Here is a 25,661-nt window from a genome sequence, read left to right on the forward strand (position 1 = left end):
TCTTGTAACTGGTTATTAATAATAATAATAATAATAATAATAATAATATTTGTGAGCCACAGCCAGGTCTTCTCCTTGTCAGCTTTTCCTTCAATTTTGTCAAGGAACTTTCCATGCAATTTTTTGTTGTGCCAGCTGTCAGCTCTAGTTTGTAGTGCGGTTTTCTTGTACTGGTTATTTATTATTATTATTATTATTATTATTATTATTATTATTATTATTATTATTATGTACTGGTTATTAATTATTATTATTATTATTATTATTATTATTATTATTATTATTATTATTATTGGTGCTATCAAAGTGGATTAATTCCACCGTGCAGATCCATGCTGGAAAGGCGGCCAAATCCCCGGGCTCCTTCCGCCCTCCTTCTGTCTCTCGTTTCTGGGTCAATTTCTTCACCTGATTTGCTTTTAATGCAAAACCTCTTTTTTCCTGGGCAACAAAAAAGGGCTTCGGGCAGAAGAAGCAGCAGCCTTTCTTACAATGCAAAACATTAATGCTGGGATTCAATATCCCAGTTCATAATTATAAGTATAGCTCAAGCTATAATATAATTACAGTAGAAAGAGTTACTTTTAGCCTTAAGTACTAGAGAAACTAATTGATGACTAACCTTAAGTACAGTACTAGAGAAATTAGCTAAATGGAGTTATAACTAGAAGTAACTAGAAAGAATTACTTTCAGCCTTAAGTACTGGAGGAACTAATTGATAACTAGAAGTAACTAGCAAAGGTTACTTGTGGCCTTAATTACCAGAGGAATTAGTGAAATATTGATAACTAGAAGTAACTTGAAAAGGTTACTTGTGACCTTAATTACTAGAAGAATTAATTTATAAGTAGAACGAGAAAAGGTACTTGATTGACGGATGGATGGACAGAGAGATCGATAGAAAGATGTATGTATGTACAGTAGAATCTCACTTATCCAACACTCGCTTATCCAACGTTCTGGATTATCCAACGCATTTTTGTAGTCAATGTTTTCAATACATTGTGATATTTTGGTGCTAAATTCGTAAATACAGTACAGTAGAGTCTCACTTATCCAACATAAACGGGCCGGCAGAATGTTGGATAAGCGAATATGTTGGATAATAAGGAGGGATCAAGGGAAAGTCTATTAAACATCAAATTAGGTTATGATTTTACAAATTAAGCACCAAAACATCACGTTATACAAGAAATTTGACAGAAAAAGTAGTTCAATATGCAGTAATGCTATGTAGTAATTATTGTATTTATGAATTTAGCACCAAAATATCATGATGTATTGAAAACATTGACTACAAAAATGTGTTGGATAATCCAGAACGTTGGATAAGCGAGTGTTGGATAAGTGAGACTCTACTGTAGTATAATATTATAATATAATAATAATAATAATAATAATAATAATAATAATAAATTAAAGCAGTTTGAATCTGCAACCCAAATTCCAAATAGATAAATCCAATTAAATATCGTAATTTTTGGCTCTATTTTGGCTTAGAAACCCTTCTCCTCTTTGCAAATAAATTAATATATATTAACACCTGCTTTTCTGAGAGATATACATATATATAGATATAGATATAGATATAGATATATATGATTTCCCGGTGTGTATTTTTGTGTCATTTTACATCCGAAAGCGGCCATATGGCCAGCCGGGATCAACGCTTTGTGTTTGACCTTAATCTCCGGTTAATATTTGTTGGGTTTATTCCGACGGATTTCTGCACAAATCTGGGTGAAAACAATAGCTTTGCTCGCAAAACCTCGTTGTTTTTTCCTCCTGCGTCGAGCCGTGTTCCTGAATTCCGACAGCGATGAAAATGACCCAAAATTAGGGTTTCGTTTTAATTGTATTAATTTAATTCAATACCACTTATTATATCAGTTGCAACAGTTGAGTATCAATAATAATAATAATAATAATAATACCCCTTCTATGCAAGCAGTACATTGAATTAAATTAATACAATTAAAACAAAACCCTAATTTTTTATTATTATTATTATTATTATTATTATTATTATTATTATTATTATTATTATTATGAGTTGGTTTTGAGGGCCATGCATGGACATGTGATTAATAATAATAATAATAATAATAATAATAATAATAAATTAGGGTTTTGTTTTAATTGTATTAATTTAATTCAGTGTACTGCTTGCATAGAAGGGGTATTATTATTATTATTATTATTGATACTCTACTGTTGCAACTGATATAATAAATGGTATATTTATGTTATTGCTGTTGTTATTTTTACCCGTCGATGCCCAATAACTAGCTTGGGTACTCAACATGTGATCTATTATTATTATTATTATTATTATTATTATTATTATTATTATTATTGTTATATTGGGTTGGTTTTGAGGGCCATGCATGGACATGTGATTAATAATAATAATAATATTACATTGGTTTTGAGGGTGATGCATGGACATATGATCTATTATTATTATTATTATTATTATTATTATTATTATTATTATTATTATTATATTTGTCCTTGCATAGAAGGGGTATTATTATTATTATTGATACTCTACTGTTGCAACTGATATAATAAATGGTATATTTATGTTATTGCTGTTGTTATTTTTACCCGTCGATGCCCAATAACTAGCTTGGGTACTCAACATGTGATCTATTATTATTATTATTATTGTTATATTGATTTGGTTTTGAGAGCCATGCATGGACATGTGATTAATAATAATAATAATATTACATTGGTTTTGAGGGTGATGCATGGACATATGATCTATTATTATTATTATTATTGTTGTTGTTGTTGTTTTGACTTGGATTTGAGGGCCTTGCATGGACATATGATTAATAATAATAATAATAATAATTAATTATTACACGTGTCCCCAAAATACACGTGTCCCCAAAAAACAAATATAATAATAATAATAATAATAATAATAGATCTTATGTCCATGCATCACCCTCAAAACCAATCCATTATTATTATTATTAGAATCTATGATTCTATTATTCTAATAATAATAATAATGGATTGGTTTTGAGGGTGATGCATGGACATAAGATCTATTATTATTATTATTATATTTGTTTTTGGGGACACGTGTAGACGTGTGATCAATTATTATTATTACTTACCTATTATTATTAGTATTAGTATTATTATTATTAGGTTGGTTTGGTTTTGAGGGCAATGTATGGACATGTGATCAATAATAATAATAATAATAATAATAATGGATTGGTTTTGATGGTGATGCATGGACATATGATCAATTATTATTGTATTTGTTTGGTTTTGGGGACACGTGTAGACATGTGATCAATTATTATTACTTTATTATTATATTGGGTTGGTTTTGAGGGCAATTCATGTACATGTGACCAATAATAATAATAATAAGAGTAATGGATTGGTTTTGAGCGTGATGCATGGACATATGATCTGTTATTATTATTATATTTGTTTGGTTTTGGGGACACGTGTTGACGTGTGATCACTTATTATTACTTTATTATTATTATTATTATTATTGGGTTGGTTTTGAGGGTGATACATAGGCATGTGATCAATAATAATAATTTTGGATTGGTTTTGAGGGTGATGCATGGACGTATGATCAATTATTATTGTTATTGTTATACAGTATTTGTTTGGTTTTGGGGAAACGTGTAGATATGTAATACATTTATTATTATTATTATTATTATTATTATTATATTGGGTTGGTTTTGAGGGTGATACATAGGCATGTGATCAATAATAATAATATTGGATTGGTTTTGAGGGTGATGCATGGACGTATGATCAATTATTATTATTGTTATTGTTATACAGTATTTGTTTGGTTTTGGGGAAACGTGTAGATATGTAATACATTTATTATTATTATTATTATTATTATTATTATATTGGGTTGGTTTTGAGGGTGATACATAGGCATGTGATCAATAATAATAATATTGGATTGGTTTTGGGGGTGATGTATGGACATATGATCAACTACTATTATTATTGTTATTGTTATATTTGCTTGGTTTTGGGGACACGTGTAGACATGTAATAAATTTATTATTATTATTATATTATGACACAGCAAACAAGATAGATATGCTGGATTTCATAATAAAATAATAATAATAATAACAATAAATTTATCGCAGGTCTACACGTGTCCCCAAAACCAAACAAATATAATAATAACAATAATAATAATTGATCATATTATTATTATTATATTTGGTTGGTTTGGAGAGCAAACTTGGGCCAACCCTTTCAAAACTCTCCCAGTATTCCCAGTTGGCCATGTTGGGTCTGTGTGCCAAGTTTGGTCCATTTGCAGTGTTTACTGGCTTAAAGTGGATGCGGGGGAACTACAACTCCCAGCATCCTGGATCAACTCCACTCAAAAGTCGTATTTTTTTTAGCTAGGATTTGCTCTGCAAGAAAAAGAGATCTGCTTTTAGGCCTGATTCCAGCGCATGTTTTGGAGGCGCAGTTGCATTATTCATGATTTGCGGTTCAACAAGGGCTTTTGTTTCCTTTTGGGGCGTTTTCGGCATTCCTTTGCAAACGCCTTGCTTTGTTCCCACCTACTCCCGTGCATTCCCTTCTCCTTGTTTTTGAATCGTGAAGCCGTAAAATATTCCCCATATTCAGATATATATACACACACATCTATATATATAAAAGGCTTCTGGCATCGCGGCGACGCACAAAACAACAAAACCCCAAACCCCCCAAACTCAAAAATTGCCAACACAATCAATCATCCCCGCCTCAAGTAAGAAACAGCACAATTACACTAAAAACACAATCACAACAGCAACAACCACAACAGGCGACCAGGTACTCTTCACCCAGCTGTTTTCGACTTCAACTCTCACCATTCCTAACACCTTAAGCTTCTGAGAGAAAAAACAAAAGGGACTCGGGCTGTTACGAATGCTGGGAGTTGAAGTCCAAACCACCTGCAGCAAAGGCCCAAGTTGGCCCATGCCTGGCGCCTCTTTGATTAATGCTACGACTCCAACCACTCCACAAAACGGCCAGGCTTTCATGCTGCAAGGCTATTCACTCCTATTCCACCTGGCCAACAAATAATTCCCATAAGCCACAGCAACGCGTGGCCAGGCAAAGCTAGTCTTCTATATATACAAAAACGTTCTGAATACAGGTGAACTATAAATCCCATGTCCCAGGGTCAATTGCCCCCAAACCAGGCCCGTATGCGCAGTTGGCCACGTTGGGTTTGGTCCAGATCCGACGTCGGCTGGGTTCAGTGCTTTCTGCATGCAGGTGAACTACAACTCCCAAAACCATGCAATTATTATTAATAATAATAATAATAATAATAATAATAAGGGTTGTAAGAGAAGAAGAGATAGCCTTCCTTGCTATTTATAGGCAACGCAGCCCTAGAGACCCTTAAAGAGAGAGAAAGACACACGTCTACTCGGCATGTCCGATCGATGAAAAAAACTTTTCAATTCTCGTTTCTAAAGTAGGGGGCGCTGGCGCTTCGATATAGAAAGTATTTCTGATTTTTTTCCCCCCAAAATTTCAGATTTTTCCGAAAATTCGTAATGATTCTAAATGTTTCTAAAATGGCGGGCGCGCATGCGCAATCGCTACACGCCGGGCTTGTATGTCAATCTTCCATGTGGACGCAGAGGACGTTAGCGTCCATCGTGGAAGATTCTGATTGGCCGGGGAGCGGCAGCCATATTAGGCTGCGCTAAGCTCCCAGTCAAGGTAGGTTGCAGAAACAATTTTTTAAAATATTTTTAAATATATATTTTAAAAAATTTTATGGGGGGAAAAAATTACCGAAACATTAAGAGACAATTAGAGAATGGGCCAACAATGGTTCGAATTACATTGCTGGTTACGCTGTGAGACAATGTCTCGGAATGCGTCTCAAAAAGCGAGAACAATCCGAAATAATTCCGATATACGATTCAAAACGATTTTTTGGACATGTCTAATGTCTACAGGTCTCAGATGACTCAAAACAAAGCTCACAGGGGTCCGTTTCACATCCCTCGGCCGGCCCGTTCTTTTCCACGCCTGATCTCCCCCCGTTTAAAAGAAAGTCGTGAACGGGAACTGGAAAATAACAATGATTCATCTTGCAAGCACAGGCCAAGTTTTGGATTTATTACATTCGGCATTAAGGGAAGTCCCTGGGTTTCGGAATAGGGTCCAAACAGCGGGAAAAAAGCCTTGAGTCATGTAACATTATGGACTGTTTCAACCCTTCTAATTATTATTATTTTAATATGACACAGCAATATATTACATTTTATATTTTATTATGACACAGCAAACAAGATAGACATGCTGGATTTCATATCACAAAATCACAAGTCGAACACTTCCCAAGTGTCTAGGACTGTGTGATGTATTATTATTATTATTATTATTATATTATTATTATTATTATTATTATTTATGACACAGCAAACAAGATAGATATGCTGGATTTCATATCACAAAATCACAAGTCGAACACTTCCCAAGTGTCTAGGACTGTGTGATGTATTATTATTATTATTATTATTATTATTATATGACTGTGTGATGTATTATTATTATTATTATTATGACACAGCAAACAAGATAGATATGCTGGATTTCGTATCACAGAATCCCAAGTCGAACACTTTCCAAGTGTCTAGGACTGTGTGATGTATTATTATTATTATTATTATTATTATTATTATTATTATTATTATTATTATTATGATATGACTGTGTGATGTATTATTATTATTATTATTATTATTATTATTATTATGACACAGCAAACAAGATAGACATGCTGGATTTCATATCACAAAATCACAAGTCGAACACTTCCCAAGTGTCTAGGACTGTGTGATGTATTATTATTATTATTATTATTATTATATTATTATTATTATTATTATTATTATTATTATTATTATTATTATTATTATTATGACACAGCAAACAAGATAGATATGCAGGATTTCGTATCACAGAATCCCAAGTCGAACACTTCCCAAGTGTCTAGGACTGTGTGATGTATTATATTATTATTATTATTATTATTATTATTATTATTATTATTATTATTATTATTATGACACAGCAAACAAGATAGATGTGCTGGATTTCATTTCACAAAATCACAAGTCGAACACTTCCCAAGTGTCTAGGACTGTGTATTATTATTATTATTATTATTATTATTATTATTATTATTATTATGACACAGCAAACAAGAGAGATATGCTGGATTTCATTTCACAAAATCACAAGTCGAACACGTCCCAAGTGTCTAGGACTGTGTATTATTATTATTATTATTATTATTATTATTATGACACAGCAAACAAGATAGACATGCTGGATTTCGTATCACAAAACCACAAGTCAAACACTTCCCAAGTGTCTAGGACTGTGTGATGTATTATTATTATTATTATTATTATTATTATTATTATTATTATTGTGTTGTTGAAGGCTTTCATGGCCAAGATCACAGGGCTGTTGTATGTTTTCCGTGCTGTTGTTGTTGTTACATATATTATTATTGTTATTATTGTTATTATTATAATATCATCATCATCATCATCATCATTATATTATTATTATACATAAACCCTCCCTGATAGACTTGGCAAACTTCATGACTTCTCAGTGCTATTCAGTCTTGCTAATTGCAACATTGCTTCACACAGGCAAGGGTTCTTCCTCCCACCCTGAACGGCATCCCACAGAGGTTGCCTCCAGGCAACAACATCCAGGCCACCTCTGCACAGAGACCCCTCACTGATTGACTTGGCAAACGTCACAGCTGCTCAATGTTATTCAAGCTTGTCCATTGCAAGTGTGAAGGTTGTAATTAACACTTCCCAAGCAGAGGGTGCCTCCAGGCAACAACATCCAGGCCACCTCTGCACGGAGACCCCTCACTGACTTGGCAAACGTCATAGCTGCTCAATGCTATTCAAGCTTGCTCACTACAAGTGTGAATGTTGCAATTAACACCTCCCAAGCAGAGGGTGCCTCCAGGCAACAACAGCCAAGCTCCCTGTATGCAGAGACCCGCACTGATCGACTTGGCAAACTTCATAGCCACGCAGTGCTATTCAAGCTTGCTCACTACAAGTGTGAATGTTGCAATTAACACTTCCCAAGCAGAGGGTGCCTCCAGGCAACAACAGCCAGGCCACCTCTGCACGGAGACCCCTCACTGATTGACTTGGCAAACGTCATAGCTGCTCAATGTTATTCAAGCTTGTCCATTGCAAGTGTGAATGTCGCAATTAACACCTCCCAGGCAGAGGGTGCCTCCAGGCAACAACAGCCAGGCCACCTCTGCACAGAGACCCCTCACTGATTGACTTGGCAAACGTCACAGCTGCTCAATGTTATTCAAGCTTGTCCATTGCAAGTGTGAAGGTTGTAATTAACACCTCCCAGGCAGAGGGTGCCTCCAGGCAACAACAGCCAAGCTCCCTGTATGCAGAGACCCTCCCTGATTGACTTGGCAAACTTCACACAGGGATATATATAAGTGTGTGTGATACATATGTGTGTATATAGAGAGGGTTTCGCTTTCGTTCTGAATCCCTTTTGGGCCTTGAAACGGAAAGCGAGGAAAAAAGGAACTTCTGCAAAAGATCCCAGGGTTTCTCTTCCCCGGGAGAAGCCTTCTTAAGACCCAGAACCTTGTGCAAACTTTGCGACCGCTTGCAGCCAGCATGGTTTGTATGGGTTCTTTCCTTTGGGAAACTACAACTCCCGGGGAAACTGGTGCTCGGGCGGCACTGACTTTGCGGGAATTAAAAATAGTTCCTTGGGATTTGATGTAGTTCGATGTCAGTCGGAGGAAGAACAGAACAGGACAGAACAAGGGAAATGAGGCATGAAAAGCAAATCCCAAATTGGGCTGGATTGCATTATATCATCTATATCCATTATTTAATTTACTATAATTTACTATATATTGGTTCATCTCCAAGGTCCTTTGGTTGGATTGCATTTTATTTATATTTATTTATTTATATATATTATACTTATTTATATTATATATATATTATATTATATTATATATATATTATATACATTATATTTATACTTATGTTTATCACTACTGTATATTTATTTATATTTATTTATATTATATATTTATATTATATAATATATATATTAGATACATTATATTTATACTTATGTTTATCACTACTGTATATTTATTTATATTTATTTATATTATATATTTATATTATATAATATATATATTATATACATTATATTTATACTTATGTTTATCACTACTGTATATTTATTTATTTTTATTTATTTATATATATTATAAATATTATATTTATTTACATTATATATTAATATTATATTATATACATTATATTTATACTTCTGTTTATCACTACTGTATATTTATTTATATTTATTTATTTATATATATTATATTTATTATATTTATTTACATTATATATTTATATTATATTATATACATTATATTTATACTTATGTTTATCACTACTGTATATTTATTTATATTTATTTATATATATTATATTATATTTATATTATATATTTATATTATATTATATATATATTATATATATTATATTTATACTTATGTTTATCACTACTGTATATTTTTATTTATTTATTTATATTACATATTTATATTATATTATATTTATATTATATATTTATATTATATTATATATATATTATATATATTATATTTTTACTTATGTTTATCACAACTTATATTTATTATATTTATTTTTATTTATTTAGATATATTATATATATTATATTTATTTATATTATATATTTATATTATAATATATTATATATATTATATTTATACTTATGTTTATCACTACTGTATATTTATTTTTATTTATTTATTTATATTATATTTATTTATATTATATATTTATATTATATTATATATATTATATTTATACTTCTTTTTATCACTACTGTATATACTCTGTGCTTGTGTGTGTGTGTGTGTATGATGCTATATATTAATTATATTATTGGTTCACTATAGGTATACATAGTATACATTATACATATATACACACACGGCTGGATTGCATTTTATTATATTTATTATTATATACTTGGTTTGTATATTAATATATGAGTGTGTATATGTATGTGTGTGTGTATGTATGTATATATATATATATATATATATATATATATATATATATATATATATATATAAAGATACATATAGTATAGTATATATAATATATTAGGTAGACATAGTATACATTATACATATATACACACACGGCTGGATTGCATTTTATTATATTTATTATTATATACTTGGTTTGTATATTAATATATGAGTGTGTATATGTATGTGTGTGTGTATATATATATATATATATATATATAAAGATACATATAGTATAGTATATATAATATATTAGGTAGACATAGTATACATTATACATATATACACACACGGCTGGATTGCATTTTATTATATTTATTATTATATACTTGGTTTGTATATTAATATATGAGTGCGTATATGTATGTGTGTGTGTATGTATGTATATATATATATATATAAAGATACATATAGTATAGTATATATAAGATATTAGGTAGACATAGTATACATTATACATATATACACACACGGCTGGATTGCATTTTATTATATTTATTATTATATACTTGGTTTGTATATTAATATATGAGTGCGTATATGTATGTGTGTGTGTATGTATGTATATATATATATAAAGATACATATAGTATAGTATATATAATATATTAGGTAGACATAGTATACATTATACATATATACACACACGGCTGGATTGCATTTTATTATATTTATTATTATATACTTGGTTTGTATATTAATATATGAGTGCGTATATGTATGTGTGTGTGTATGTATGTATATATATATATATAAAGATACATATAGTATAGTATATATAATATTATATTTATAATATTATTGTGTATATGATGCTATATATTAATTACATTATTGGTTCACTATACGTATATATAGTATACATTATACATATATACACATACATATATAACATGTCTATGTATATATTAATTGTTTAGGATCAATTTGACAACCTGGAGAAGCACACGCAGTGGGGCATCGATGTCTTGGAAAAATACATCAAGTTCGTCAAGGAAAGGACCGAGATCGAAATCAACTATGCAAAGCAGCTTCGGTGAGTTTTGGAAGGAAACAACTGACCGAGACGGTGTTAGTTCGAAGCCTGGGTCGGGCTTGAGCTCTTGACCATCAATAGCCCACCTAATCTGTTCGAAAACAGTGAGTAGAGAATTCTAGGTACCGCTTTATGTGGGGAGGCTAATTTAGCACCGTAAAACTGCGAAGAGCATGAGGAAGTACCATCGAAAAGGACTCGGTGTCACAGTGGATGATGAATCGGCAGCTCCCCCTGTGGCCGGAATCGAGCATTAACTCTCACGAAGCCGGAAACTGGAAAAAATGTTCAATTACCTCTGTGTCTGTCTGTGTATGTGTTGTATGTTTGCCACGTATATGTGCATTGTAATCCACCCCGAGTCCTTTTTGGGGTGAGAAAAAAAGGGCAGAATATAAATTCTGTAACAATAATAATAACAATAATAATAATAAAATAATATTCATAAATCTTATAATAATAATAATAATAATTATAATAATAATATTATTTATATATTATTATTTATAATATTATTATTATTGGAGCCTCCGGTGGTGCTGTGGGTTAAACTTGCTGAGCTGCTGAACTTGCTGACCAAAAGGTCGGTGGTTCAAATGTGGGGGGTGGGGTGAGCTCCCGCTGTTAGCCCCAGCTTCTGCCAACCTAGCAGTTCGAAAACATGCCAATGTGAGTAGATCAATAGTTACCACTCCGGTGTATATACAGTAGAGTCTCACTTATCCAACATAAACGGGCCGGCAGAATGTTGGATAAGCGGATATGTTGGATAATAAGGAGGCATTAAGGAAAAGCCTATTAAACATCAAATTAGGTTATGATTTTACAAATGAAGCACCAAAACATCATGTTAGACAACAAATTTGGCAGAAAAAGTAGTTCAATACGCAGTAATGCTATGTAGTAATTACTGTATTTATGAATTTAGCACCAAAATATCACAATATATTGAAAACATTGACTATAAAAATGCGTTGGATAATCCAGAACGTTGGATAAGTGAGTGTTGGATAAGTGAGACTCTACTGTATGTATGAATATATATACAGTATATATGTGAGAATAATATTATTCACGTATATATATATGAATATATATATGAGAATAATATTCATGTATATGAATATATATATATATATATATGAGAATAATATTATTCACATATATATATATATATATGAATATATATATATATATATGAGAATAATATTCACGTATATATGAATATATATATATAGGAGAATAATATTATTCATGTATATGAATCTATATATATAAAAGAGTGATGGCATCACGGCGACGCACAAAACTACAGGCCCCCCAACCTCGAAATTTGACAACACAACCCATCATCCACGCCTCTAGGTTGATACAACAAAAAGAAAAGAAAAATAAAGTCCTAATTGGAGAGAGAGGAATAATTGCTTTTATCCAATTGCTGCCAGTTAGAAGGCTAAGCTCCTCCAACTTGGTCTCCTAGCAACCCAATAAAAAATAATAAAAAACACTAAAAAATAATTAAAAACACTAAAAAATAATACAATAAAATACTATAATAACAGAAAATAACTAAAAATAATACAAGAAAATAATAAAATATAATAAAAAGATAACTTACAATAAAATTTATAAAAAATACAAATAACGTCAAATAAAAATTACACAACAATTTTTAACCAATACCACCACCACTTTGCCACAGCAACGCGTGGCTGGGCACAGCTAGTATATATATATATATATATATATATATATATATATATATATATATGAATAATATTATTCATGTATATGAATATATATATATATATATATATATATGAGAGTAATATTCATGTATGTGAATATATATATATGAGAATAATATTCAGGTATATATATGAATGTATATACAGTATATATATACAGTGTGTGTATGTGTGTGTGTATATATGTATAAATATGGGAAATTCTCTTGCGAAAGAGGAACCGGGGAACATGGGGAAGTCCGACTCAGAGGGGGAAATGGAAGCGGGGTCAAAGCCTGGCCTCTTTCTGTCCGCAAATCGGGGCCACGTTTTCGCCTCCCCCCCCCCCCCCCCCCCCGTGTTGTATTTCCCACGGAGTCACGGCCCTCTTTTCCCCAATTTTGTGGCAGGAACCTTTCCAAGAAATACCAGCCCAAAAAGAACTCCAAAGAAGAGGACGAAAACAAGTAGGTTTAACTCAGGTTACATCCATGTATTTTATCCATCTATTATTCTACCCCTCTATCTATCCATCCATCCATCTATCTATCTATAATTCTATCCATCTGCTTGTCTATCTGTCCATCAGTCCCTCCGTCCATCCGTCCGTCCATCCATCATTCTATCCATCTGTCTGTCTATCCATCTACCCGTCTGTCTATCTATCTTGTCTATCAGTCTATCTATCCATCTGTCCATCAGTCCATCCATCCATCCATCATTCTAGCCATCTGTCTACCTGTCTATCAGTCTGTTTATCTATCCGTCTACCCATCTGTCTATCTGTCCATCTGTCTGTCCGTCTGTCCATCCATCATTCTATCCGTCTATCTATCTATCTATCTATCTATCTATCTATCTATCTATCTATCTATCTATCTATCCATCCATCCATCCATCATTCTATCCGTCTATCTATCTATCTATCTATCTATCTATCTATCTATCTATCTATCTATCTATCCATCCATCCATCCATCCATCATTCTATCCGTCTATCTATCTATCTATCTATCTATATCTATCTATCCATCCATCCATCCATCCATCCATCCATCCATCATTCTATCCGTCTATCTATCTATCTATCTATCTATCTATCTATCTATCTATCTATCTATCCATCCATCCATCCATCATTCTATCCGTCTATCTATCTATCTATCTATCTATCTATCTATCTATCTATCCATCCATCCATCCATCCATCATTCTATCCGTCTATCTATCTATCTATCTATCTATCTATCTATATCTATCTATCCATCCATCCATCCATCCATCCATCCATCCATCATTCTATCCGTCTATCTATCTATCTATCTATCTATCTATCTATCTATCCATCCATCCATCCATCCATCCATCCATCCATCATTCTATCCGTCTATCTATCTATCTATCTATCTATCTATCTATATCTATCTATCCATCCATCCATCCATCCATCCATCCATCATTCTATCCGTCTATCTATCTATCTATCTATCTATATCTATCTATCCATCCATCCATCCATCCATCCATCCATCCATCCATCATTCTATCCGTCTATCTATCTATCTATCTATCTATCTATCTATCTATCCATCCATCCATCCATCCATCCATCATTCTATCCGTCTATCTATCATTCTATCTATCTATCTGTCCATCCATCCATCATTCTATCTATCATTCTATCCATCTGTCTGTCTATCTTTCTATCCATCTACCCATCTGTCTATCAGTCTATCTATCCATCAGTCCATCCATCCATCTATCGTTCTATCCGTCTATCCATCTATCCATCCATCTATCCATCTATCATTCTATTTATCTATCTATCTATCTATCTTTCTATCCATCTACCCATCTGTCTATCAGTCTATCTATCCACCAGTCCATCCATCCATCTATCCATTTGTCTGTTTGTCTATTTATCAGCCCATCTATCTATCTGTCTGTCCATCTATGTCAATATCTCCATCTATCCATCTCCATCTCTCCATATCCATCTATCCATCTGTCTGTCTATCAGTTCATCCATCAGTCCATCCATCTACCCATCTGTCTATCTATCCATTTGTCTGTCTATTTATCAGCCTATCTATCTGTCTGTCTGTCTGTCTGTCTATCTATGTCAATATCTCCATCTCTCCCTCTCCATCCGTCCTTCCATCCACGTATCCACCTATCTATCTCTCCTGTCCTTCCTTCCATCCTTGCATGGACCCAATGGGGTGTAGGGGGTGGGGTGGCCGGCCGTGGCCTAAGGTCTCTCTCTCTGCCGCCCACCCCCACCGCCCCGGTTGCAGGTTCTCCTCCTGCCGGGCCTTCCTGTCCACGCTGAGCGAGATGAACGACTACGCCGGGCAGCACGAGGTCGTCTCCGAGAACATGACCTCCCAGATCACGGCCGAACTCGCCCGGTACGTCCAGGAGCTCAAGCAGGAGAGGAAAGCGGTAAGGGACACCCCACACACACACACACACACACACACACACAACCGCCTCTTCGACGTTGGGTCCTCGTGAAATAGTTCCTTGCACAATTGGTCCTTGCACAATAGTTTATTCCACAATTGGCCCTTGCACATTTTTTTCTTGTGCATTTGGTCCTTGCACAATAGTTTATTCCACAATTGGCCCTTGCACATTTTTTTCTTGTGCATTTGGCCCTTGCACAATCGTTTCATTTACGTTTGGTCCCTGCTCAATATTTCCTTCCACAATTGGTCCTTGCACAATAGTTTATTCCACAATTGGCCCTTGCACATTTTTTTCTTGTGCATTTGGTCCTTGCACAATAGTTTATTCCACAATTGGCCCTTGCACATTTTTTTCTTGTGCATTTGGTCCTTGCACAATAGTTTATTCCACAATTGGCCCTTGCACATTTTTTTCTTGTGCATTTGGCCCTTGCACAATCGTTTCATTTACGTTTGGTCCCTGCTCAATATTTCCTTCCACAATTGGTCCTTGCACAATAGTTTATTCCACAATTGGCCCTTGCACATTTTTTTCTTGTGCATTTGGTCCTTGCACAATAGTTTATTCCACAATTGGCCCTTGCACATTTTTTTCTTGTGCATTTGGTCCTTGCACAATAGTTTAATCCACAATTGGCCCTTGCACAATTTTTCTTGTGCATTTGGTCCTTGCACAATTGTTTCTTTCACAATCGTTTCTTGGTTTATTCCACAATTGGCCCTTGCACAATGGTTTCTTTCACAATTGGCCCTTACACAATCGTTTCTTGGTTTATTACACAATTGGCCCTTGTACAATTTTTTCTTATACATTTGGTCCTTGCACAATTGTTTCTTTCACAGTTGTCCTTGCACAATTGTTAATTGGCCCTTGCACATTTTTTCTTGCACATTTGGTCCTTGCACAATTGTTTCTTTCACAATTGCACTATTTTCACAATTGCTTTCTATGCAATTGCTTCCCGCACAATTGCTTTCTGCACTGTTTTCACAATGGCTTTCTGTGCAATTGCACCATTTTCATGACTGCTTTCTGTGCAATTGCTTCCCGCACAATTGCTTTCTGCAGTATTTTCACAATTGCTTTCTGTGCAATTGCACCATTTTCACGATTGCTTTCTGTGCAATTGCTTCCCACATAATTGCTTTCTGTGCAATTTCTTTCTGTGCAATTGCTTTCTGCACTATTTTCACAATTGCTTTCTGTGCAATTGCACCATTTTCACAATTGCTTTCTGTGCAATTGCTTCCCGCACAATTGCTTTCTGCACTATTTTCACAATTGCTTTCTGTGCAATTGCTTCCCGCACAATTGCTTTCTGCACTATTTTCACAATTGCTTTCTGTGCAATTGCTTCCCACATAATTGCTTTCTGTGCAATTGCTTCCCACATAATTGCTTTCTGTGCAATTGCTTCCCACATAATTGCTTTCTGTGCAATTGCTTCCCACACAATTGCTTTCTGTGCAATTGCACTATTTTCACAATTGGAAAATCTGTGTCTCAGGTCCGACTGACCCGGGGCCTCCTTGGCGGTGTGGGTGACCACGTGCCTGGCGTGTCCTTGCCCCACGAGGGTGTTGACCGCCCGGGAGGAGGAGAAGGCCGCGCTTGTCCCTTGGACACAAAGGCCAATTGTGCGCTGCCCCCCCCTCCCCCCGGCCGGCCGGCCCTCCCTTTGTGTCCCCGGACAAGGAATAATCTTTGCAGAGAGAAGGACAAGCACAGCCTGGGCCTCGCACCACCGGCCGCCTGGCATTAAAAAGCATATTCCAGACGTGGAAATTGTGAAGCCACGGCCTGGAAGGAAGGCTTCATTTCCAGGAAATAGAGCAAGTTCTTTCCTTTGTTACGTGGCACAATTTGTGCAAAAAGACTAAAGAAATCCCAGTATTGGTCTATTAATATTATTATTACTGCATTATTATTATTTTACCTTGCTTTATACCAGGGAAAACCCAGTATTGTATTATTATCATCATCATCATCTTGTGTTATACCAAGGAAAACCCAGTATTGGTCTATTATTATTATTATTATTATTATTATCATCATCATCATCATCATCATCATCTTGCTTTAATCCGAGGAAAACCCAGTATTGGTCTATTATTATTATTATTATTATTATTATTATCATCTTGCTTTATACCAAGGAAAACCCAGTATTGAATTATTATTATTATTATTATTATTATTATTATCATCTTGCTTTATACCAAGGAAAAACCAGTATTGGTCTGTTATTATTGTTGTTATTATTATTATATTATCTTGCTTTATACCAAGGAAAACCCAGTATTGTATTATTATTATTATTATTATTATTATTATTATTATTATTATTATTATTATATTATCTTGCTTTATACCAAGGAAAACCCAGTATTGAATTATTATTATTATTATTATTATTATTATTATTATTATTATTATTATCTTGCTTTATACCAAGGAAAACCCAGTATTGAATTATTATTATTATTATTATTATTATTATTATTATCATCTTGCTTTATACCAAGGAAAACCCAGTATTGGTCTGTTATTATTGTTGTTATTATTATTATTATCATCTTGCTTTATACCAAGGAAAACCCAGTATTGGTCTGTTATTATTGTTGTTATTATTATTATTATCATCTTGCTTTATACCAAGGAAAACCCAGTATTGTATTATTATTATTATTATTATTATTATTATTATTATTATTATATTATCTTGCTTTATACCAAGGAAAACCCAGTATAGTATTATTATTATTATTATTATTATTATTATTAATATATTATCTTGCATTATACCAAGGGAAACCCATTATTATTGTTATTATTATTATTATTATTATTATTATTATTATTATTATTATTATCCTGCTTTTTCTTTTATGACTCAAAGCCTGTGGAACTCCCCAACTCATGACATAATATATATTATGTATTATTAATGCTTTTAAAAATAGATCCTTTTCTTCCTCAGCATTTTCACGACGGGCGGAAAGCCCAGCAGCACATCGAGACCTGCTGGAAACAGCTGGAAGCGGTGAGTTCGAGTCAACCTTAAGTTGGCCAGGAAAGTATGGAAGGATTTGTGATATTATTATTATTATTATTATTATTATTATTATTATTATTATATTGGATTGCTTGTGATTGCTGTTGTTGTTGTTGTTGTTGTTGTTGTTATGCCAGGTTGGTTTTGGTAATTATGCATGGACATGTGTTATTGTTGTTGTTATTATTATTGTTGTTGTATTGGGTTGGTTTTTATGGCAATGCATGGACATACAATCTGTTGTTGTTGTTATGCCAGATTTTTGGTAATCATGCAAGGACATGTGTTATTATTATTATTATTATTATTATTATTATTATTATTATTATTATTATTATTGTATTGGGTTGGTTTTGAGGGCAATGCATGGACATACAATCTGTTGTTGTTGTTGTTATTGTTGTTGTTATTATTATTATGCCAGGTTGGTATTGGTAGCCTGCATGGACATGTGGTGTTGTTGTTGTTATTATATTATATTGTGTTGGTTTTGTGGGCGATGCATGGACATGTGATATTATAATTATTATTATTGGTTTGATTTTTGAGCCACATGTAGACATATAATCTATTATTATTATTATTAGGTTGGTTTGTTTTTGAGCACCAGGCATGGACATGTGATCAATTATTATTATCATTATTATTATTATTATTATTATTATTGTATTGGGTTGGTTTTGAGGGCGATGTATGGACATGTGATCTATTATTATTATTATTATTATTATTATTATTATTATTATTATTATTATTAGGTTGGCTTGGTTTTGAGAGCCAGGCATCGATATGTGATTTATTACATCATTATTATTATTATTATTATTATTATTATTATTTTATTATGACACAGCATACAAGATAGATATGCTGGATTTCATATCACAAAATCATTATTATTATTATTATTATTATTAAAATATTGGTTTAATATTTGGGCCATATGTAGACATATGATCTATCATTATTATTATTATTATTATTATTATTATATTATTATTATCGCTATTATTATTTGGTTGGTTTGGTTTTGAGGGCGATGCATGGACATGTGTTCAATAATAATCCTAGTCCTACTCGATTGAAATAAAACAAGCCTCCGAGATGCCGAAGATGGGGAAAGCCTATATATCTATTAGAGTGATGGCATCACGGCGACCCACAAAACAACAAAACTACAGGCCCCCCAAGCTCGAAATTTGACAACACAACCCATCATCCACGCCTCTAGGTTGATACAACAAAAAGAAAAGAAAAATAAAGTCCTAATTTGAGAGAGAGAGGAATAATTGCTTTTATCCAATTGCTGCCAGTTAGAAGGCTAAGCTCCTCCAACTTGGTCTCCTAGCAACCCAATAAAAAATAATAAAAAACACTAAAATATTAATACAATAAAATACTATAATAACAGAAAATAACTAAAAATAATACAAGAAAATGATAAAATATAATAAATAAAAATATAACTTACAATAAAATTAATAAAAAATGCAAATAAAGTGAAATAAAAATTACACAACAATTTTTAACCAATACCACCACCACTTTGCCACAGCAACGCGTGGCCGGGCACAGCTAGTATATATATATATAAATGTAATGTGTTTTTTACTATGGAGTAAACAACAAAACCACTGAACCCAGTCACACCAAATTTGGCCACAAAAAGACATAGTCATCCAAGGTATGTCTTTCAAAGAAACAAAAAAAAAACCCTAGAAAAATATAGTCTAAATTAGAGGACGAGGAAGAGCCGTTTTCCCCCTTGCTGCGAGTTAGAACGGTTTGCCGCATATGTATATGTTCTGTGATCCGCCCTGAGAAGGAGTGAGAAGGGCGGAATATAAATAAATAAGGTAAATAAATACATAAATAAATAAATAGCATTTCCCGTTGTGTTTCCAGAGCAAACGGCGCTTTGAGCGGGATTGCAAAGAGGCCGACCGGGCGCAGCAGTATTTCGAAAAGATGGACGCTGACCTCAACGTGACGAAGGCCGACGTCGAAAAGGTACAACACAGACATCATTATTATTATTATTATTATTATTATTATTATTATTATTATATTATGTCACAGCAAACAAGATAGACATGCTGGATTTCGTATCACAAAATCACAAGTCAAACACTTCCCAAGTGTCTAGGATTATTATTATTATTATTATTATTATTATTGTCTGACACATGCTCAGAGGCACTCCGTTTCCTGCAATGGGATGTTTGCTGTGCATGCTCAGAGGCACTCTCCGTGGCCTCATTGGCTGCAGTGGCGTGCCCTCTGCACATGCTCAGAGGTTCTCTCATTGGCTGTAATGGCGTGCCCTCTGCACATGCTCAGAGGTTCTCTCATTGGCTGCAGTGGCGTGCCCTCTGCACATGCTCAGAGGTTCTCTCATTGGCTGTAATGGCATGCCCTCTGCACATGCTCAGAGGTTCTCTCATTGGCTATAATGGCGTGCCCTCTGCACATGCTCAGAGGTTCTCTCATTGGCTATAATGGCGTGCCCTCTGCACATGCTCAGAGGTTCTCTCATTGGCTGTAATGGCGTGCTCTCTGCACGTGCTCAGAGGTTCTCTCATTGGCTATAATGGCATGCCCTCTGCACGTGCTCAGAGGTTCTCTCATTGGCTATAATGGCGTGCCCTCTGCACATGCTCAGAGGTTCTCTCATTGGCTATAATGGCGTGCCCTCTGCACATGCTCAGAGGTTCTCTCATTGGCTATAATGGCGTGCCCTCTGCACGTGCTCAGAGGTTCTCTCATTGGCTATAATGGCATGCCCTCTGCACATGCTCAGAGGCACTCCCATTTGCTGCAATGGGATGTTTTCTGCACATGCTCAGAGGCACCCTCCTTACCCTCCTTGGCTTCTCATGAGCCTCATTGGCTGTAATGGCATGCTCTGCACATGCTCAGAGGCACTCCCTTTCCTGCAATGGGATGTTTGCTGTGCATGCTCAGAGGCACTCTCCGTGGCCTCATTGGCTGCAGTGGCGTGCCCTCTGCACATGCTCAGAGGCACCCTCCTTTCCCTCCTTGGCTTCTCTTTATCCTCACTGACTAATAACGTCACGCCTTCAGCGCGTTCTCAGAGGCACCCTCTGCTCATGCTCAGAAGTGGCTCCCGTGGGCGGGGGTGGCGCGCCCTCTGCGCATGCTCATGGGTGTCCTTCCCTTGCAGGCGCGGCAGCACTCGCAGCTGCGCCACCAGATGGCGGAGGAGAGCAAGGCGGAGTACTCGGCGGCGCTGCAGCGCTTCAACCAGGAGCAGCGCGACCACTACCACACCCACATCCCCAACATCTTCCAGGTAAGTCCATCAGGGAGGGCCTCTGTTTCAATGTGCGAGCTTGAATTGGCATTTGAGTAGCCATGAAGTTTGCAAAGTCAATCAGCGAGGGCCTGGGTTGCAATTAGCAAGCTTGAATTAGCATTTTAAAAGCCGTGAAGTTTCCCAAAGTCAATCAGTGAGGGCCTGGGTTGCAATTAGCAAGCTTGAATTAGCATTTGAGTAGCCATGAAGTTTGCAAAGTCAATCAGCGAGGGCCTGGGTTGCAATTAGCAAGCTTGAATTAGCATTTGAGTAGCCATGAAGTTTGCAAAGTCAATCAGCGAGGGCCTGGGTTGCAATTAGCAAGCTTGAATTAGCATTTGAGTAGCCATGAAGTTTGCAAAGTCAATCAGCGAGGGCCTGGGTTGCAATTAGCAAGCTTGAATTAGCATTTGAGTAGCCATGAAGTTTGCAAAGTCAATCAGCGAGGGCCTGGGTTGCAATTAGCAAGCTTGAATTAGCATTTGAGTAGCCATGAAGTTTGCAAAGTCAATCAGCGAGGGCCTCTGTTGTAATGAGCAAACTTGAATTGACATTTGACTAGCTGTGAAGTTTGCAAAGTCAATCAGCAAGGGCCTCTTGCAATTAGCGAGCTTGAATTGTCGTTTGAGTACCCGTGAAGTTTGCAAAGTCAATCAGCAAGGGCCTCTGTTGTAATGAGCAAACTTGCATTAGCGTTTTAATAGCCATGAAGTTGCCCAAAGTCAATCAGCGAGGGCCTCTGTTGCAATGAGCAAGCACTGGAAATCCTCCCCTCTACCTTTTGCAGAAAATCCAGGACATGGAGGAGCGTCGGATCGTGCGTCTGGGGGAGTCCATGAAGACCTTTGCGGAGGTGGACCGGCAGGTCATCCCCATCATCGGGAAATGCCTGGACGGGATCACCAAGGCCGCCGAGGCCATCGACCAGGAGAAGGTGGGAGATGTAGTTCCCCCAAAGCTAGAGTTGCGCTGAGGAGAATGAGTAGGCCGAAGCCTGTCGGAGTCAGTGGGCCAAAGCTAGAGTTGCGCTGAGGAGAGTGAGTAGGCCGAAGCCTGTCGGAGTCAGTGGGCCAAAGCTAGTGTTGCGCTGAGGAGAATGAGTAGGCCGAAGCCTGTCGGAGTTAGTGGGCCAAAGCTAGTGTTGCGCTGAGGAGAGTGAGTAGGCCGAAGCCTGTCGGAGTCAGTGGGCCAAAGCTAGTGTTGCCTTGAGAGTGAGTAGGCCGAAGCCTGACAGAGTTAGTGGGCCAAAGGTAGTGTTGCCTTGAGAGTGAGTAGGCCGAAGCCTGTCGGAGTCAGTGGGCCAAAGGTAGTGTTGCCTTGAGAGTGAGTAGGCCGAAGCCTGTCGGAGTCAGTGGGCCAAAGCTAGTGTTGCGCTGAGGAGAATGAGTAGGCCGAAGCCTGTCGGAGTCAGTGGGCCAAAGCTAGAGTTGCGCTGAGGAGAGTGAGTAGGCCGAAGCCTGTCGGAGTCAGTGGGCCAAAGCTAGAGTTGCGCTGAGGAGAGTGAGTAGGCCGAAGCCTGTCGGAGTCAGTGGGCCAAAGCTAGAGTTGCGCTGAGGAGAGTGAGTAGGCCGAAGCCTGTCGGAGTCAGTGGGCCAAAGCTAGTGTTGCGCTGAGGAGAGTGAGTAGGCCGAAGCCTGTCGGAGTCAGTGGGCCAAAGCTAGAGTTGCGCTGAGGAGAGTGAGTAGGCCGAAGCCTGTCGGAGTCAGTGGGCCAAAGCTAGAGTTGCGCTGAGGAGAGTGAGTAGGCCGAAGCCTGTCGGAGTCAGTGGGCCAAAGCTAGAGTTGCGCTGAGGAGAGTGAGTAGGCCGAAGCCTGTCGGAGTCAGTGGGCCAAAGCTAGAGTTGCGCTGAGGAGAGTGAGTAGGCCGAAGCCTGTCGGAGTCAGTGGGCCAAAGCTAGAGTTGCGCTGAGGAGAGTGAGTAGGCCGAAGCCTGTCGGAGTCAGTGGGCCAAAGCTAGTGTTGCGCTGAGGAGAATGAGTAGGCCGAAGCCTGTCGGAGTCAGTGGGCCAAAGCTAGAGTTGCGCTGAGGAGAATGAGTAGGCCGAAGCCTGTCGGAGTTAGTGGGCCAAAGCTAGAGTTGCGCTGAGGAGAGTGAGTAGGCCGAAGCCTGTCGGAGTCAGTGGGCCAAAGCTAGAGTTGCGCTGAGGAGAGTGAGTAGGCCGAAGCCTGTCGGAGTCAGTGGGCCAAAGCTAGTGTTGCGCTGAGGAGAATGAGTAGGCCGAAGCCTGTCGGAGTCAGTGGGCCAAAGCTAGAGTTGCGCTGAGGAGAGTGAGTAGGCCGAAGCCTGTCGGAGTCAGTGGGCCAAAGCTAGAGTTGCGCTGAGGAGAGTGAGTAGGCCGAAGCCTGTCGGAGTCAGTGGGCCAAAGCTAGAGTTGCGCTGAGGAGAGTGAGTAGGCCGAAGCCTGTCGGAGTCAGTGGGCCAAAGCTAGTGTTGCGCTGAGGAGAATGAGTAGGCCGAAGCCTGTCGGAGTCAGTGGGCCAAAGCTAGTGTTGCGCTGAGGAGAATGAGTAGGCCGAAGCCTGTCGGAGTCAGTGGGCCAAAGCTAGAGTTGCGCTGAGGAGAGTGAGTAGGCCGAAGCCTGTCGGAGTCAGTGGGCCAAAGCTAGAGTTGCGCTGAGGAGAGTGAGTAGGCCGAAGCCTGTCGGAGTCAGTGGGCCAAAGCTAGAGTTGCGCTGAGGAGAGTGAGTAGGCCGAAGCCTGTCGGAGTCAGTGGGCCAAAGCTAGAGTTGCGCTGAGGAGAGTGAGTAGGCCGAAGCCTGTCGGAGTCAGTGGGCCAAAGCTAGTGTTGCGCTGAGGAGAATGAGTAGGCCGAAGCCTGTCGGAGTCAGTGGGCCAAAGCTAGAGTTGCGCTGAGGAGAATGAGTAGGCCGAAGCCTGTCGGAGTTAGTGGGCCAAAGCTAGAGTTGCGCTGAGGAGAGTGAGTAGGCCGAAGCCTGTCGGAGTCAGTGGGCCAAAGCTAGAGTTGCGCTGAGGAGAGTGAGTAGGCCGAAGCCTGTCGGAGTCAGTGGGCCAAAGCTAGTGTTGCGCTGAGGAGAATGAGTAGGCCGAAGCCTGTCGGAGTCAGTGGGCCAAAGCTAGAGTTGCGCTGAGGAGAATGAGTAGGCCGAAGCCTGTCGGAGTTAGTGGGCCAAAGCTAGAGTTGCGCTGAGGAGAATGAGTAGGCCGAAGCCTGTCGGAGTTAGTGGGCCAAAGCTAGTGTTGCGCTGAGGAGAATGAGTAGGCCGAAGCCTGTCGGAGTTAGTGGGCCAAAGCTAGAGTTGCGCTGAGGAGAATGAGTAGGCCGAAGCCTGTCGGAGTTAGTGGGCCAAAGCTAGTGTTGCGCTGAGGAGAATGAGTAGGCCGAAGCCTGTCGGAGTTAGTGGGCCAAAGCTAGAGTTGCGCTGAGGAGAATGAGTAGGCCGAAGCCTGTCGGAGTCAGTGGGCCAAAGCTAGAGTTGCGCTGAGGAGAATGAGTAGGCCGAAGCCTGTCGGAGTTAGTGGGCCAAAGCTAGTGTTGCGCTGAGGAGAATGAGTAGGCCGAAGCCTGTCGGAGTTAGTGGGCCAAAGCTAGAGTTGCGCTGAGGAGAATGAGTAGGCCGAAGCCTGTCGGAGTCAGTGGGCCAAAGCTAGAGTTGCGCTGAGGAGAATGAGTAGGCCGAAGCCTGTCGGAGTCAGTGGGCCAAAGCTAGAGTTGCGCTGAGGAGAATGAGTAGGCCGAAGCCTGTCGGAGTTAGTGGGCCAAAGCTAGTGTTGCGCTGAGGAGAATGAGTAGGCCGAAGCCTGTCGGAGTTAGTGGGCCAAAGCTAGAGTTGCGCTGAGGAGAATGAGTAGGCCGAAGCCTGTCGGAGTCAGTGGGCCAAAGCTAGAGTTGCGCT

General features: G+C 37.5%; 1 protein-coding gene and 1 pseudogene across 18 annotated transcripts in view; one reads left to right on the forward strand and one right to left on the reverse strand.

Moving 5' to 3' along the window:
- LOC134293150 (guanine nucleotide exchange factor subunit RIC1-like) overlaps positions 1–8,245 on the reverse strand; it is an 11,164-nt pseudogene extending 2,919 nt beyond the window's left edge.
- The window catches only part of fnbp1 (formin binding protein 1), a 74,790-nt gene that overhangs the window by 17,005 nt on the left and 32,124 nt on the right, over positions 1–25,661 (forward strand). For 17 of the 18 annotated variants that reach the window (XR_010000051.1, XM_062958923.1, XM_062958925.1 and 14 more), the window contains exons 2-8: positions 11,123–11,238; positions 13,376–13,432; positions 15,263–15,410; positions 18,418–18,480; positions 20,398–20,502; positions 21,677–21,805; positions 22,596–22,742. Coding sequence is in view for 17 of the 18 variants with exons in the window: in XM_062958923.1 (XP_062814993.1) it covers positions 11,123–11,238; positions 13,376–13,432; positions 15,263–15,410; positions 18,418–18,480; positions 20,398–20,502; positions 21,677–21,805; positions 22,596–22,742 (765 nt within the window). In the remaining variant the exon portion in view is untranslated. Of the gene's footprint in view, positions 1–11,122; positions 11,343–13,375; positions 13,433–15,262; positions 15,411–18,417; positions 18,481–20,397; positions 20,503–21,676; positions 21,806–22,595; positions 22,743–25,661 lie in introns of those variants that run through there. The other variant, XM_062958931.1, reaches the window with a different exon arrangement.

Source organism: Anolis carolinensis, unplaced genomic scaffold, assembly GCF_035594765.1.
Source record: "Anolis carolinensis isolate JA03-04 unplaced genomic scaffold, rAnoCar3.1.pri scaffold_7, whole genome shotgun sequence".
Taxonomy (NCBI): domain Eukaryota; kingdom Metazoa; phylum Chordata; class Lepidosauria; order Squamata; family Dactyloidae; genus Anolis; species Anolis carolinensis.